The 17,799-nt window shown below is 44.5% G+C and overlaps 1 protein-coding gene across 1 annotated transcript in view; it reads left to right on the top strand.

The window, feature by feature from the left end:
* Nucleotides 1-17,566, top strand: part of LOC134593228 (chymotrypsin-C-like) — a 34,422-nt gene extending 16,856 nt beyond the window's left edge. The window contains exons 4-9 of the mRNA XM_063444571.1: nucleotides 474-538; nucleotides 4,257-4,417; nucleotides 11,172-11,316; nucleotides 12,488-12,732; nucleotides 13,198-13,322; nucleotides 16,884-17,566. Coding sequence (XP_063300641.1) covers nucleotides 474-538; nucleotides 4,257-4,417; nucleotides 11,172-11,316; nucleotides 12,488-12,732; nucleotides 13,198-13,322; nucleotides 16,884-17,048 — 906 coding nt within the window. The 3' untranslated portion in view covers nucleotides 17,049-17,566. The remainder of the gene's footprint in view (nucleotides 1-473; nucleotides 539-4,256; nucleotides 4,418-11,171; nucleotides 11,317-12,487; nucleotides 12,733-13,197; nucleotides 13,323-16,883) is intronic.
* The last annotated feature ends 233 nt before the right edge of the window (nucleotides 17,567-17,799 follow it).

The raw sequence follows: 17,799 nt of genomic DNA, 5'->3' as shown, positions 1-17,799 counted from the left end.
ATGGGATTTAAAATTTACAATTTGTCCAGCTTTCTTCCACAACAATAGCGGTCTGTCTAGAATAAACAGGTTCATGTGATACCTAGCAGGTGCACAGGTATAGGATTGCAGGCTTTGTATGCAAGTGCTCAATAATTTGCAGTAATACCTTTATAGAAGTATGTGCATGGATGGGAAAAGAAACCTCTAATTTGTGAAAAATGCTTTACAATACGACAATGGGTGTTTAAATACAAAACTGGTGGGCTGTCTTGGCACTCCTGCGGGGAAATTTAAAGGAACACTAAGCACCATAACCACTACATATGAATGTAGTGGTTTTGGTACATGGATGAAATCCTTTTTCTCCATGTTCATTATTGCCATTTCTCTATGAGAAGCATTGGACTGGCGATTTCTATGTTAAAAACTAGAGTGAATATGCTTTATAAAAAGTGCTTGTGATTTTAATCTTACATTTAATTGTTTTACAGCTCAAGAGAATATTCAACAGTAGCCTGGTAAAACCATATAGCAATGCTTCTACCTTTTTAATAAGGTAAAATATAATCAGGGCCGGTGCAAGGATTTTTGGGTACATAGGCGAAGATGTATTTTTCCGCCCCCCCCCCCCCCAATAACATCTTCACCTATGTCCATTATTGGTCCCCTCCCTTCCCTGTCCCTTACTGTTCTTCTGACAGTCACACACACTCATTGACAAACACACGCTGATATGACACACACTCATTCATTGACACACACACACTAATTGACACTCATTGACAGACACACTGATAGTCACACACAGACTCAATGACAAAGATACTCTCACTGATTTGACAGACACTCACAAACACACACTGACAGACACACACCTACACTGACACACTCATACACTCACATGCAACACTCATACAATCACTCACAGACACACACACACACACTCATATAATCACTCACAGACACACACACTCACACACATACACTCACTCACACACACTCACTCAAAGACAGTCACTCACAGACACACATACACTCACTCACGCACACACTCACAGTCACTCACAGACACACAGACAGTCACTCAGACACACATACAGTCACTCACAGACAGGGCCGCCATCAGGGGGTGACAACCGTGACAGTTGTCACAGGCCCGGCGGTCCTGGGGGGCCCGGACTGCTTTGGCAGTCCAGGGCCCCACAATTACTTTCTGCACATATATATAGCGATCATCGCTATATATATGTGCAGCCGCGGGCCCCCCAGCTCCCTATACTTGCAGAGGGGGCCCAGCGGACTGCAGAAGCACTTTCCAGCATTTCCCTCGCTCTAACTCCCGCGAGACGTGCGGCCATGGCAACGCTCCGCGCGGCGCGCACACCACATCTCGCGGGAGTGAGAGCAGGAAATGCTGTAAAGTGCTTCTGCAGTCCGCTGGGCCCCCTCTGCAAGTATAGGGAGCCGGGGGGCCCACAATTCCACCTGACCGGACCACCAGGGATCAAAGGATCTTCCCCCCTTCCTGAACCAGGTAAGAAACAGGGAGGGGGGAATAACAAAAATACATTTAAATTACTATTACTACATTTACATGCATACACTACTAAACACATACACACACTGCATTCATTACACTGACACACACACTGCATTCATTACACTGACACACACACTGCATTCATTACACTGACACACACACTGCATTCATTACACTGACACACACACTGCATTCATTACACTGACACACACACTGCATTCATTACACTGACACTCACTGCACTAACACACTGCATCCACTGCACTCACACTGCATTCACTACACTGACACACACTGCACTAACACACACACACTGCATCCGCTGCACTGACACACACTGCATCCGCTGCACTGACACACACACTGCATCCGCTGCACTGACACACTGCACTAACACACACACTGCATCCACTGCACTGACACACACACTGCATTCACTACACTGACACACTGCATTCACTACACTGACACACTGCATTCACTACACTGACACACACACACTGCATTCACTACACTGACACACACACTGCATTCACTACACTGACACACACACACTGCATTCACTACACTGACACACACTGCATTCACTACACTGACACACACACTGCATTCACTACACTGACACACACACTGCATTCACTACACTGACACACACACTGCATTCACTACACTGACACACTCTGCCTTCATTGCACTGACACACACTGCATTCATTACACTGACACACACTGCATTCATTACACAGACACACTGCATTCATTACACTGACACACACTGCATTCATTACACTGACACACACTGCATTCACTACACTGACACACACTGCATTCACTACACTGACACACACTGCATTCACTACACTGACACACACTGCATTCACTGCACTGACACACACTGCATTCACTGCACTGACACTCACTGCACTAACACACACACTGCATTCACTACACTGACACATACGCACTGCATTCACTGCATTAACACTCACTGCACTAACACACACACTGCATTCACTGCACTAACACACACTACATTCACTGCACTAACACACACTGCATTCACTGCACTAACACATACACTGCATTCACTGCACTAACACACACACTGCATTCACTGCACTAACACACACACTGAATTCACTGCACTAACACACACACTGCATTCACTGCACTAACACACACACTGCATTCACTGCACTAACACACACACTGCATTCATTACACTGACACACTCTGCATTCACTGCACAAACACACACTGCACTAACACACTCACTGCACTAACACACACACTGCATCCACCACACTGACACACACACTGCATCCACCACACTGACACACACACTGCATCCACCGCACTGACACACACACTGCATCCACCGCACTGACACACACACTGCATCCACCGCACTGACACACACACTGCATCCACCGCACTGACACACACACTGCATTCACTGCACTGACACACACTGCACTAACACACACACACTGCATCCACTGCACTGACACACACTGCATTCACTACACTGACACACACTCTGCATTCACTGCACTAACACTCACTGCACTAACACACACTGCATTCACTGCCCTAACATACACACTGTATCCACTGCACTAACACACACTCTTCATCCACTACACTAACACACACTCTTCATCCACTACACTAACACACATACTGCATTCATTTGGGGGGAGGCAGGCCGGCCGGGCAGGGAGGGGGGGTCCCAAACTTTGTGCTTTGTCAGGGGCCCCAAAATTTCTGGTGGCGGCCCTGCTCACAGACACACATACACTCACACACTGACACACATACACTCACACACAGTCACTCACAGACACACAGACACTCACTCACACAGAGACACACATACACACTCACTCACAGACACACATATACACTCACTCACAGACACACATACACTCACACACAGTCACTCACAGACACACAGACACTCACACACACTCACACTCACTCACTCACAGACACACAGACACTCACACACACACTCACTCACTCTCTCACAGACACACGTACACTCACTAATTATTTTAATAAATAAACATTTTCCACCCAGCCTCCCTACCTGGAGAGCTGGTGTGGATGATGAATCATTCCCTGGGGTCCAGTGGGGCTGCTGGGCGTCGTGCGGCAGTGCTGTGATCAGACGCGGCGAGGGAGCTCTAATCTCACCGCTCTGCTCCCTTGCGCGCTGTCTGCTAATGCCACGGGAGCCGGAATATGACGTCATAGCACTGCCGCACGCCGCACCGGGGGTCCAGAAGGTGACCTGGCAGGAGGGAGAGCTTCCCTCCTGCCGGTCACTGAAACCTTGCGCCCCCGGAGACGGTGCGCCCTAAGGCGGCCGCCTGTGCCGCCTTATGGACGCGCCGGCCCTGAATATAATGTATGTATCAGCATGTCAGCAAGGTTCTTCAAATGTTCTCTAAACAATAGGCTTGTTTGATCTGGGCCCACGTCACCTGTTATTGTGTTTGTATACAGTCTAATGTGATCTTCTCTTATTTATACGTTTTATCTACCCATTGCACAGCACCACAGAACATGATGATGCTTTATAAGTATAAATAAAAATACTGCATGACTTTGACATGGTTTGGAAAAGCCAGAGTGCATGCAAAGAGCTGCATGTTAATAGCTAGTAAAATATTAACCATTTGTTTAATCTATGTGAAGTGTACGTTTAACTAAGCTATCTTTTATTGCAGCCCAGACCCGCTTACTGCCCATGTCCAGTTGCTATTCTGCAATGATAGTGCAGCAGATTATGTAATTAATGGAGATGCTGTGGCACAGGTTCTTAAAAGCTTCAATGGAAGCCTGGGTGACATGAATATAACCATGGATACTAACAGCGTGGTCGTGGGAGGTAATATTCCTTAGCTGTTTATCAATTGTCTATACTATAGCCATACACACGGCAGGCTAACTGTGCTGTGGCTCTCGATCTTACTTTGTAATTCTTCAACAAATGGTGTCAACAATCTGTGACTACAGGGAGTGCAGAATTATTAGGCAAATGAGTATTTTGACAACATCATCCTCTTTATGCATGTTGTCTTACTCAAAGCTGTATAGGCTCGAAAGCCTACTACCAATTAAGCATATTAGGTGATGTGCATCTCTGTAATGAGAAGGGGTGTGGTCTAATGACATCAACACCCTATATCAGGTATGCATAATTATTAGGCAACTTCCTTTCCTTTGGCAAAATGGGTCAAAAGAAGGACTTGACAGGCTCAGAAAAGTCAAAAATAGTGAGATATCTTGCAGAGGGACGCAGCACTCTTAAAATTGCAAAGCTACTGAAGCGTGATCATCGAACAATCAAGCGTTTCATTCAAAATAGTCAACAGGGTCGCAAGAAGCGTGTGGAGAAACCAAGGCGCAAAATAACTGCCCATGAACTGAGAAAAGTCAAGCGTGCAGCTGCCAAGTTGCCACTTGCCACCAGTTTGGCCATATTTCAGAGCTGCAACATCACTGGAGTGCCCAAAAGCACAAGGTGTGCAATACTCAGAGACATGGCCAAGGTAAGAAAGGCTGAAAGACGACCACCACTGAACAAGACACACAAGCTGAAACGTCAAGACTGGGCCAAGAAATATCTCAAGACTGATTTTTCTAAGGTTTTATGGACTGATGAAATGAGAGTGAGTCTTGATGGGCCAGATGGATGGGCCCGTGGCTGGATTGGTAAAGGGCAGAGAGCTCCAGTCCGACTCAGACGCCAGCAAGGTGGAGGTGGAGTACTGGTTTGGGCTGGTATCATCAAAGATGAGCTTGTGGGGCCTTTTCGGGTTGAGGATGGAGTCAAGCTCAACTCCCAGTCCTACTGCCAGTTTCTGGAAGACACCTTCTTCAAGCAGTGGTACAGGAAGAAGTCTGCATCCTTCAAGAAAAACATGATTTTCATGCAGGACAATGCTCCATCACACGCGTCCAAGTACTCCACAGCGTGGCTGGCAAGAAAGGGTATAAAAGAAGAAAATCTAATGACATGGCCTCCTTGTTCACCTGATCTGAACCCCATTGAGAACCTGTGGTCCATCATCAAATGTGAGATTTACAAGGAGGGAAAACAGTACACCTCTCTGAACAGTGTCTGGGAGGCTGTGGTTGCTGCTGCACGCAATGTTGATGGTGAACAGATCAAAACACTGACAGAATCCATGGATGGCAGGCTTTTGAGGGTCCTTGCAAAGAAAGGTGGCTACATTGGTCACTGATTTGTTTTTGTTATGTTTTTGAATGTCAGAAATGTATATTTGTGAATGTTGAGATGTTATATTGGTTTCACTGGTAAAAAATAAATAATTGAAATGGGTATATATTTGTTTTTTGTTAAGTTGCCTAATAATTATGCACAGTAATAGTCACCTGCACACACAGATATCCCCCTAAAATAGCTATAACTAAAAACAAACTAAAAACTACTTCCAAAAATATTCAGCTTTGATATTAATGAGTTTTTTGGGTTCATTGAGAACATGGTTGTTGTTCAATAATAAAATTAATCCTCAAACTTGCCTAATATTTCTGAACTCCCTGTATGCTTCTCAATGCAATGAGATAATTAGTTCCCTTACTTGAAATTTTCGCAGACATATACAAAAGGAGCAGCTTAACTATATTAAATTACAAAAATAAAACAGAAGAGTTTTAAAATGTGAAAATGTTATGCGATTTGTTGTAAGTATCTGATGTATACTTAGAGTTGAGAAAATAGTTAAAGGAACTCTATAGTCACCAGTAGTGATGTCCCGAACGGTTCGTTGGCGAATAGTTCCTGGCGAACATAGCATGTTCGCGTTCGCCACGGTGGGCGAAAAACATGCGCTGTTCGATCCGCCCCCTATTCATCATCATTGAGTAAACTTTGACCCTGTGCCTCACAGTCAGCAGGCACATTCCAGCAAATTAGCAGCAGACCCTCCCTTCCAGACCCTCCCACCTCCTGTACAGCATTTTAGATTCATTCTGAAGCTGCATTCTTAGATAGAGGAGGGAAAGTGTAGCTGCTGCTCATTTGATAGGGAAATTGATAGCTAGGCTAGGGTATTCAGTGTCCACTACAGTCCTGAAGGACTCATCTGATCTCTGCTGTAAGGACAGCACCCCCAAAAGCCCTTTTTAGGACTGCTTTTTTTTTTTTTCTGTGTAATGTAATTGCAGTTGCCTGCCTGCCAGCTTCTGTGTCAGGCTCACAGTGGATACTGTGCCCACTTGCCCAGTGCCACCACTCATATCTGGTGTCACAATAGCTTAAGCTTGCATTTAAAAATAAAAAAAAATGTCACTGTAATAGATTGAATAGCAGTTAGTTGTCTGCAAGCGTCTGGGTGTCAGGCCTTCAGCGTGTACTCTACCAACCTCTGCCAGTGTACTTTGCCACTCATATCTGGTGTCACTATAGCGTGCCTTTAAAACCAAAACACTTTTTCCACTGTTATAGATTGAATATTATGCCCTTTATGGATTAAAACCAGACTCTGCATCAACTGTGTAATTTTCCATGGGAGTTTTGCCACGGATCCCCCTCTGGCATGCCACAGTCCAGGTGTTAGTCCCCTTGAAACAACTTTTCCATCACTATTGTGGCCAGAAAGAGTCCCTGTGGGTTTTAAAATTCGCCTGCCCATTGAAGTCAATGGCGGTTCGCGTCCGCCGTTCGTGAACCGAAAATGTTGTGTTCGCGACATCTCTAGTCAACAGAACAAAAGTGGAATAGTTAAAGGAACACTATAGTCACCAGAACAACTACACTATGGTATTTGTTCTATTGAGTAGAATCATTCCCTTCAGGATTTTTCTCTTTTCAGAGAAAATGCAGTGTTTACATTACAGCCTGGGGATACCTCAACAAGACACTCCTCAGACGGCTACTAGAGGTGCTTCCTGAGGCAGCGCTGCACAGTGTGCAGCACGGACATTCAGTGTCTCCACCATCTGCATGAAAACACTGGACTGTCCGAATAGAGATGCATTGATTCAATGTATCTCTATGAGGAGATGCTGATTGGCCAGGACTGTGTTTGGCTTGTGCTGTCTCTACCCTTGATCTGCCTCAGCCAATCCTATGTGAACGCATTGTGATTGGCCCAGAGAATCACTTCTGATGATGTCTGCCAAGCAGGCAGATCAGGGGCAGCGGCAGCTGCTGCAAACTTGAATATAAAGTAAGATTTTACTATATTTAGAGGGACAAGGGAAGACCAGAGGGGCTAGATGGTGGTTTTAACACTATAGTGTCTGTAATACGTGTTTGTGTTCCTGACCTTATAGTGTTCCTTTAAAGATGCAGATCACATTTCATTTGTGCTGCATGTTTACCGGTACAATGTTGAAATGTGCTCATTAGTGATGTCCCGAACAGTTCGCTGGCGAACATAGCGCGCGATGTTCGGTCCGCCCCTATTCGTCATCATTGAGTAAACTTTGACCCTGTACCTCACAGTCAGCAGACACATTCCAGCCAATCAGCAGCAGACCCTCCCTCCCAGACCCTCCCACCTCCATGATGAATAGGGGGCGGACTGAACATTGCGCGTGTTCGCAACTGCGAACCTGCTTTGTTCACCAGCAAACGGTTCCCGGCGAACTGTTCGGGACATCACTAGTGCTGATTTATTTTTTTAGTTATAACAATTTGTTACCCAATTTGCCATTTTGCCCAAACCTGACTGGCTTGCTAGGATTGCGTATGCAGCTGAGTGTGCCATTTAAATAAATCAAACTATTTATTATGGTTACTGAAATATTAATGATTTAAAGATCACAAAAGATCACCCAGCGTGTGACAATAGCCCAGGGAAATTAAACCAGACTGGTCTGTTAGTTCAACATTTGTGCCGTTTATAGACATGTGCAATTCCTTTCGGTCTGAATTTAAAAAAAAGTGCTGAATTGCTGAAGACAGTGCCGAAGTTCCAGAAGTTCCGAGGTGTCAAAGTGCTGAAGTTCCGAAGCACAGTATTGCCTTAGTACTAATATACTTACCCAGTGAAAGAAGAAGAATGTTACACTGTATACAATTTCAAATAAAAAGTATACAAACATAGCCAGGATTCAGCTGTAAGCATTTGCAACACTTACAACAATCAAGTAACATACATTCATATAAATTGTATGAATGTATGTTACCCCCCCTCCCCCCCTCCCCAATTTGTATTTAGGGCCCCCACCCACTGCTCACGGGTGGAGGCCAGGAGGGAGGACAATTGGTCCCGCCCCCTTATTCTTGTTTAGAGCCCCCACCCACCGCTCAGGGGTGGGGGTCAGGGGGGAGGACATTAGGTCCCACCCCCAATTAGTATTTAGCGCCCCCACCCACCGCTCAGGGGTGGGGGCCAGGGGTGAGGACATTAGTTCCCCCCCTTATTCTTGTTTAGGGCCCCCACCCACCGCTCAGGGGTGGGGGCCAGAAGAGAGGACAAAAGGTGTCCCCCCCAATTTGTATTTAGGGCCCCCACCCGCCGCTCAGGGGTGGGGGCCATGGGGGAGGACATTAGGTCTCCCCCCTTATTCTTGTTTAGGGCCCCCACCCACCGCTCAGGGGTGGGAGCCAGGGGGGAGGACATTAGGTCCCACCCCCAATTAGTATTTAGGGCTCCCACCCACCGCTCAGGGATGGGGGTCAGGGGGCAGGTCATTAGGTGTCCCCCCCAATTTGTATTTAGGGCCCTCACCCGCCGCTCATTATTTTATGGCCCCCACCCACCGTGCAGGGGTGGGGGCCGGGGGGGAGGATTGTAGGTCCCCCCCCTCATTATTTTCATGGCCCCCACCCACCGCGCAGGGGTGGGGGCAGGGGGAGGACAGTAGGTCCCCCCCATTGTGATTTATGGCCCCCACCCACCACGCAGGGGTGGGGGCCGGGGGGAGGACATTATTTGTATGGCCCCCACCCACCGCGCAGGGGTGGGGGCGGGGGGGAGCACAGTAGGTCCCCCCCCCAGTGTGTATCAGGGTCCCTGAGGACAGGTGCCAATCCATATCTGCCAATTGACCCTATGTAGGGGGAACAGTCCCTATTCTGCTCTGTGTCAGTGTGTATCAGGGATCCTTAGGATAGGTGTCAATCCATATCTGCCAATTGACCCTATGTAGGGGGAACAGTCCCTATTCTGCTCTGTGTCAGTGTGTATCAGGGATCCTTAGGATAGGTGTCAATCCATATCTGCCAAGTGACCCTATGTAGGGGGAACAGTCCCTATTCTGCTCTGTGTCAGTGTGTATCAGGGTCTCTGAGGACAGGTGTCAATCCATATGTCAAGGTGTCAATATGTCATATGTCAGGTGTCAATCCATATCCATTGTGATTTAGGAATGTTAGGTGATTTATGCCCTTTATGGATTAAAACCAGACTCTGCATCAACTGTGTAATTTTCCATGGGAGTTTTGCCATGGATCCCCCTCCGGCATGCCACAGTCCAGGTGTTAGTCCCCTTGAAACAACTTTTCCGTCACTATTGTGGCCAGAAAGAGTCCCTGTGGGTTTTAAAATTCGCCTGCCCATTGAAGTCTATGGCGGTTCGCCCGGTTCGCCGGTTCACGAACGTTTGCGGAAGTTCGCGTTCTCCGTTCGCGAACCAAAAATTTTATGTTCGCAACATCACTAGTTAACACTTGTTTTAGTCATTGAATCCATCCAGAAAGTGTATTGTAGATATTTTACCCATTGATATTGTATCCATTTATCTACCACTTAGTCTACGGTTTTACATTGGAAGTTCCACTTAAGTACTTGTGGTTGCCAAGCAAGATTTTAGAGTACGTATCATACTACATTTATAAGCTTTAAAGTTTTGGACTCCCCTGCCCTGTTTTCGGTACCTCCTGGGGACAATTTTCAATTTGACTGACTGGGTTAGCCTTTTTTCAAGGGGGTATTCCGTTCATAACCCTAGTGGCATTCCCTTTATGTGGCTGCATAACCCCATCCCCTAATGCACTTTAGCTTTCTGAAAAGTTTATGTGTGAAGAGTGTCTCCTCTGTTTTTCATTTTTAAAAAAGTGCAGATTTCAATGGAAATTGACACTATTATAAATGTTACTGGTTACACCCCTGGCTTTTAAAGCAGATAACAGGTCCTGTTACTTCTTGGATTGGAGCTAAACTCATGAGACAGGCAATTGTGCATAGCCCCTGCCTTGCACAGACTTCTCATTGAGTTGCATTGGAAAGTCTGTGATTGGACAGCCACAGAAAGTCTGGGCAGGGTTAGGAGGGGAGGGTTTGCAGACGTAGCAGACAGGATAAATGCAGGTTTTTAGATATTCACCCAGTGAAAAAATGCATAATTAAAAGCATGCAAGCTGTAATTTTGGGGTATATCTACTAAATAGTGATTTTTATTTATTTTGTATTTGGGCAGTGGAGTGTCCCTTTGAGAACAAAATAGCCAGAATTTTAAAACAAAATCTCCACGTTAGTAATACTTGTAAGTTCTTCTACTTTGACTTTAAATTTGAAATAGACTTGAAATTCTCATCAACTTTTACTTTAGTGAGTATGCCTGTTTGTGTGGAATATTTTCTAGATTTGTCCTAGTCTTAGTGAAGAATGCTCTTAAAAATACCATTTAGACGTACACACCTTTCTGAATGTGTTACATTTCAGGTGAAGCACCATGTCCAACGTCTCTGGGTCTTGGCCAAACCTGGCCCTGGCAGTCTGTCATCCAGCAAGGCCAAACACCTATATGCATCGGCAGTCTGTTAGCAGCATTCTGGGTCCTTGTTCCTGCAAGCTGTGTTAGCAAGAGGTGTGTGCCCAACTTTTAAGATATCCTTTATTTCTTATTTTTATTTTAAACTTGACTGTACAATTTATAGTAATAATTCATAAATGTAGGTTAACAACTGACCTTATCTATATAGACTTTCACACTAAGGGGAGCTCTGTGCACAGTAATACAATTTGGTACATCCAGGGATGTCTACCACCCTGCCATTCAGCTAATTGGTGATTGGTTTTTGACACACCATAATTTGTTTTGTTTTTTTGTACCATGCTTTATTACAGGGGTAGGCAACCGTTTAGTAGTACTGTGCCAAAATCAGATCTTGAATTCCCTTGGTGTGCTGGTCCTATTTTTTATTTTTTTTCAATCGAGTTGTGTATGTGGATGTATCCTGCTTGTGTTATTAATGGGTGCTTCCGATGCTTTGCAGTGTTGTATTTGTGTGTATGTGGGCTGTTACATTGTATATGTTCATGAGTAGCTTGTGGTATTGTATATGAATGTGGGCTGTGTATGGGGGCTGGTGGACATTCTGTGAGATCTCACAGGGAACGCTGAGAATTCAGGACAGGATGTCTAACACTAATATACATTTTCTGAACTAATGTGTTGAATCTCGGAATGTTCTTGGATATTGATATTGCTGTTGTATCACTTGATTTTTATTTCCGCCTCCCTTTTCTTTCTTCTGTATCCCGTAATATGCTTTAAAAACAATAAATATCATAAATGGGAAAAAAGAAAAACAGATATCTCCTCTCTGGCATCCATATTCTGCCCTCTCTTCAAACTCACTGTTAATGCAGAAACTACACTTCCATGTTAATTCTGAAGCGTAATTCAAGCCAACCCTGATGGCAGTGATATGCTCAGAGTGCTGCAGGTCTAATTCAAAGCTATCATTCCTGTCCAGAATGGCTGGCATAGTTCTTTATAATGAAATATAAAAATGTTTGCATTACTAGTGCAACTGAAGGGGGAAGACGTACTGGTGCCAGGAAGAGCCCTCTTTTGTCTACAACCTTAAAAACAGTAAGGGACAGTAGCGTGTCTCCTACTATAAGAATTTGTAATGCGTATGGTATATAGAGTTGGAAAAGAAAAGAATGGATGAGAAGAACAAATATAAATATCTCTATCTACTGTTTTTGTTTATTATATTAACTGCAGCACTTTTTTGTTTCAAATTTAGGGATCTCTCCCTTCTAAGTGTGACCTTGGGTAGTAGCTATTCAGCTAATACAGTGTGGAAAGTAGCAAACATTATCCAGAATCCCAACTACACAGCATCACCTCTAACTAATGACATCGCTCTGGTTTTACTATCAACTCCTGCTTTATTCAGCTCCACCATTATGCCTATCTGTCTTCCTCAAACAATGGAGAACCCAGCTTTGGGGACACTCTGCAGTATGAACAATGGAAATATTTCAGATGGTAAGTGTTTTTGATAATACGTCACTTAGATTGTATAACAAATAAATATGCGAAGAAACACTCTGTCTGAGCTAAGCCTGGCAGTGAGGAAGTCGCCCAATGTGTTAGCCCTGCACTGAGGGCTTAGTTCAAGAGAGCTAACGGAAACTCCTAAGCAGGTACTTCTGGCTCGATGTCGGAAGTAGTGGAGGAGGGGAGCTGCGCCTAGCAGACACTAGGTAAGATGTCAGACTGTTCCTAAATGGTTTGTTTACTTACAATGGGGGCACCAGGTCACTCTTGGCACCATAACCACTACTGTGTGCTATAGTTCTAACGGTACTTGGAGTGCTCCTTTTATGTGTGCAGTTGCCTTTTGGTTGAAAGTAGATGTTTTCAGTAATATACCTCTATGTATATAATTTGAAAATACTGTATATGGGAATAAAACATTGCATATGTTACCTTACCTAGTATACTATACAGCTCTCTCTACAGCTGGGTTGGTGACCATGGCTGGGACGGTGACTTCAGGAGTGACCTGCCTTACTACATCCCAGAATGGCATTACATACATCAGTCCAACTTTTACAATAGCTTCACTCATCCAGGTAATACATCAAATGCTTGGCTAATATTATAAGTATGGGTGAACATGTATACTAAATTTCACCCAATGGAGCAAATACCTCTGAACCATCAAATGATATAGACAATCTGGGGGGCGGAGCCAGGCAATTGAACGGAGCGGTCATATATATCTCTCAAGCTCCGACCACAAGGCCTCAAAAGATAAAAAATCAAGCATTTACCCCCAAAATAACAGTCCCCTCTGTCACGAACGCACCCTACTCCAAGAGTGTGACGTAGTTGTTGTGGTGAAAGGGTTAAAGTACACTATTTGTCTTCACTAGACCGGAAATAATGACAAAATCCCCCCTTTTAACACCACCCACACTTAAACATAATATAACTATTACTATTTTAACGCTGCCACCACCAAGACAATTTATAAATGGGGTGCCTTGGTCCCCCAGGTAAATCAACAATAAAACCCACCAAATATTACTTAGTACAATACTTAAGGAATTACAAAAATACTAACTAGTCTCTTCAGGTAACGTGATTCTTAACCAGACAAAGGCAGAACTTAATAAATGAATGTTTATTATGAACAAAGAATAGTCACATATAACAGTGCATATAACAATATATGATAAACAAGTTATTTACACCAACAACAGATAAAAACAAAAAGGATAAAATACAGAAGTCCTAATTACTCACTGTAGCGGAGTAGCAGTATAATCACGGTATCTCTGCTGGTAGTCAGGATAAAACAGGTAAAAACACAGGCAGCGTAATAATAATCCCTCTTCTCCAAGGACTAGACGACACAAAGTCTGGGAGCCAACTGTCAACTGACCTCTGTGGGGGTCCCAGCTTCAAAAGATGTAACCCCTGTTGACCTCAGCAATAACATCTCTGTAATTTGTGCCATTTACTACACAAATTACATTAAAGGATAATATTCCAAGGGTGTAATAATAAATTATACACCCTTGCCGTGACACCCTCTGGATCCCCAACTAGCACCAACAGTCACGGTCACGACCAAAAAGCAAAAACCAGACAAACCAAGAACTGGAACGACCATAGGGGACCTATGGCGGCAGGCACATGGCGCCTGGCAATCCCAGCTGCCACACTACATGGGAGAGAGCTTCGACTTCTCCGACTACCAGACCCTGGGGTCGGAAGACTTTCACTTACGTGCACCACATGCACAGACATTGCCCCCTGCGCCTACTGAGCCTAAAATAGATGCAGTGCCGGTTACTAAGGCAGATATGCAAGAACTGCTGGCAGGCCTCAGGCGCGACATCCACGTGGATGTAGCCACGCTCCTCACAGGCTGCATGGGCACGCTAGAGGAGAATTCCCGCACCACCACAACACAACTCACTCAATTGCAACAGGAGCTGCACACGCTCCAAAAACACACCTCTCTTGAGCAGAGGTATGCAGCTATGGAGGACTCCAGACACCGCAATAACCTCAAGATTAGAGGGGTGGCAGAGGCTGTTCCGGACGCGGAATTACCACACTTCATCAGACGCTTCCTATGTGCAATCCTAACTCCCAGACAAGCCAAGTCTGTGGCAATAGACGTAATGTTTCGGATCCCCAGAGCGGCCCGGGCCCCTATCACAGCCCCAAGGGACTTGATTGTTCGCTTCCAGGCTGGACAGGAGAGGGCCGCGGTGCTGGACTTTCTCAGAGGACAGACGCCTTACCACTTTGAGAACTCTCTTCTCACCTTCTATGTGGATCTCTCGGGGAGCACCCTAGCGTGGCGAAAAATGATGCAGCCCTTCACCATGTTCCTGCGAGCGCAGGGAATCACATACAGATGGAAAATGGCCCACACGCTGGTGGTCACCCAGAACGGTGCCTCCTACCCAGTCCATGACATCGGAGAAGCAGAGGCGATGCTGGTGAAGTTGGGCCTCCCACAGGACTCACTCACAAATAGGCAAATGCATGTGGTGACCCAACCCCACACCTGTGACCCAGCTGGCACAGCCCCATTCGTACTCAGGAGGCCCCCAGCAGACACCAACAAGGCGGCCACCATATGAACTCCCACTGCAGGTCTACAGCGCTAGACCGTTCATACTATACTTACCATTAACTTGTTCGAGCTGAAGCCTTACCGGACGTTGCTCTATATCCCCTAAAGTTGATAACAAGATTATTTGTTTATGTTCTTTTGTTCAGCTAATATGTACACACTTGTATCCTGCGCCTCACCACTAGACCTCTCACTTCCACGGCCACCACCACGGAGGGGATAGGGCAGGAGACGCGGGCCCAGAGTTCGAGCCACATGGGAACACATATGGTTATCGAGACCTACACACACATACATACACACAAACAAAATTAACATAGTTACTTACAGTATCTCCCAAAAGTGAGTACACCCCTCACATTTTTGTAAATATTTTATTATATCTTTTCATGTGACAACACTGAAGAAATGACACTCTGCTACAATGTAAAGTAGAAGTGTACTATATGTACTATATGTGAGATACTATATATCACGCATGTCCACAGAAGCATCATGGGCTTCGAGCATTGACTGCCAGGAAAGGGACGCAATAACACCTACAGACGTCCACTCACATGACCTTTTGGGAGCTGGGCCATATGGTCACAGCATTGCTATGCAGATGGGTGTTTTAGTAACCTTACCCAAATATAACAACACAGTTTAAGTGAAGAAGAAATAACATTAAGTGACAGTAAAAGTTCTTTAAATCTTCATAAACAATGTTCCATAAAGATGGTATGGACATATACAATAAATAAGATTAAATCAGATTCCTGGCTCTCGTATCCAGAGGGCTTGGATGCATGGCTTGAAACCATGCTTATTTAGTTTAAAATTGGGTTTGGGTACTATAACAACTACAATAAAATTAAGTTGTTAAAGTGCCTAGAGTGTCCTTTTAATGACATCCTGGGAGTAAAGCAGAGCTGTGGCATGAAAAAGGGGAAACTATTTGCCGTGGATCAATACAAAGGTTTGATAAATTTGTGTATCTGCCCCTTTTCAAATTAGATGTATTGTGCGTGCACGCTTTACTGAGTAATTCACACCAGACACAGGTTTCTAGGTTAATGAAAAAAGTCAGGAATGTTTATTCCGGGGGGGCTGGTAGGCCCCTTATAAAGCAGTAATAAATAATATGCATAATTATAGATAACCAATTATTGATGTATTTTCCTCTGTTAGGTGTTAAGTGGTTCATCAATTGCTCATTCTACTGGGTGTGACATCACTGACATCATGGAGCTCTCCTCCAGATTCCAGCACCATCTTGTTAATTGAAGGTGTTAGTCGATGACAGGGGAAACTCCCCAGCGGCCATCTTAAGTAACTTATGATTAATGTTGGTTATAGCTATGCAGAGTAAATAGGAATTTTATAAAAATTTAGTAGAGTTAGTATTCTGTTCACAACACTTTTTTATTTTATTTTTTTTTAAACAGTAGGTGGCCCTAAATCTACAAACAAAAAAGGAAACCGTCAGCATTAGAAATAAATATTTATTTTTAACATTGGAGTGTTTCTTTAACATGTGTCTCTTTTTCCATTTTAGGTGGATGTTGGGAGCACTTTGGTCTGCATGGGCACAAACAAAGCGGTTTATCTTCAAGGGATCACATCTTCACAACAGAAAAGCACCAGTCTGAACAGCTCGTGTGTGAACTACATTAACATTGGTACTGCCATAGATTGGATCAAAACTTACATTATAGATTAATTCAACGTGACTATTGTTCAGCGATTTCATATGTATATAATTAAGCTTTTTGTGTGTATTTAATGGTCTGTTATGCCATCACTTACCGTTTAACCATCCCTACGACTTTCTCAGGTCTTCCTCCAAAATACTAGTTATGTTGACTTTCTGATGGCATCCTGCTAGATGATGTTATGATCTGCATGCCACAAGCTATTTTCAACTTACAATATACTCTTTTCCAAATGAGTTTCAGCTCTTATAATGCCTCTTACACGGGTGTACTTTTCAGCATATTAGGGTCCAGTGAAGCATGTCTCCATTATCTCTTTTATTAGAGATGTAATACAGACTTAACCCACAAGATGTTGCCAAAGGATTACTTTTCAATTTTGTTACATTTATAATTAGCTCTCGTCCACTCTGTGTTCCTGACAGAGCTTCATCAGAGTCTGCAGCATGGTGCCAAAGTGGAGAAATGCCTGCCACCAAGGGTGGTCTCAAGGAAGTTGCAGGGCGGGGGGGGGGGGACATCATCTAAGTTTAGGCAGGCAACTGATAGCTGAAGTGCCTTAATAAAAGTGTACTGCAACCAAACCTGGAAGGAATAGGGCTTAACAGTGGAGTGCAGAAACATTAGGATATGGAGGCAGGCACTCACTGATGGAGCACTGCCAGCCACCATTTGAGATCTTTGGGAGCAGAGCTGAAGGCATACAGGGGTTGCAAATCTATTCATATTAAGATTGAATGCCTTAATACATGCACACCG

The sequence above is a fragment of the Pelobates fuscus genome, chromosome 1 (genome assembly GCF_036172605.1).
Source record: "Pelobates fuscus isolate aPelFus1 chromosome 1, aPelFus1.pri, whole genome shotgun sequence".
In the NCBI taxonomy this organism is placed as follows: Eukaryota; Metazoa; Chordata; class Amphibia; order Anura; family Pelobatidae; genus Pelobates; species Pelobates fuscus.
The sequence above is the reverse complement of the archived record's forward strand: the minus strand, read 5'-3'. Positions and strand labels throughout refer to the sequence as shown.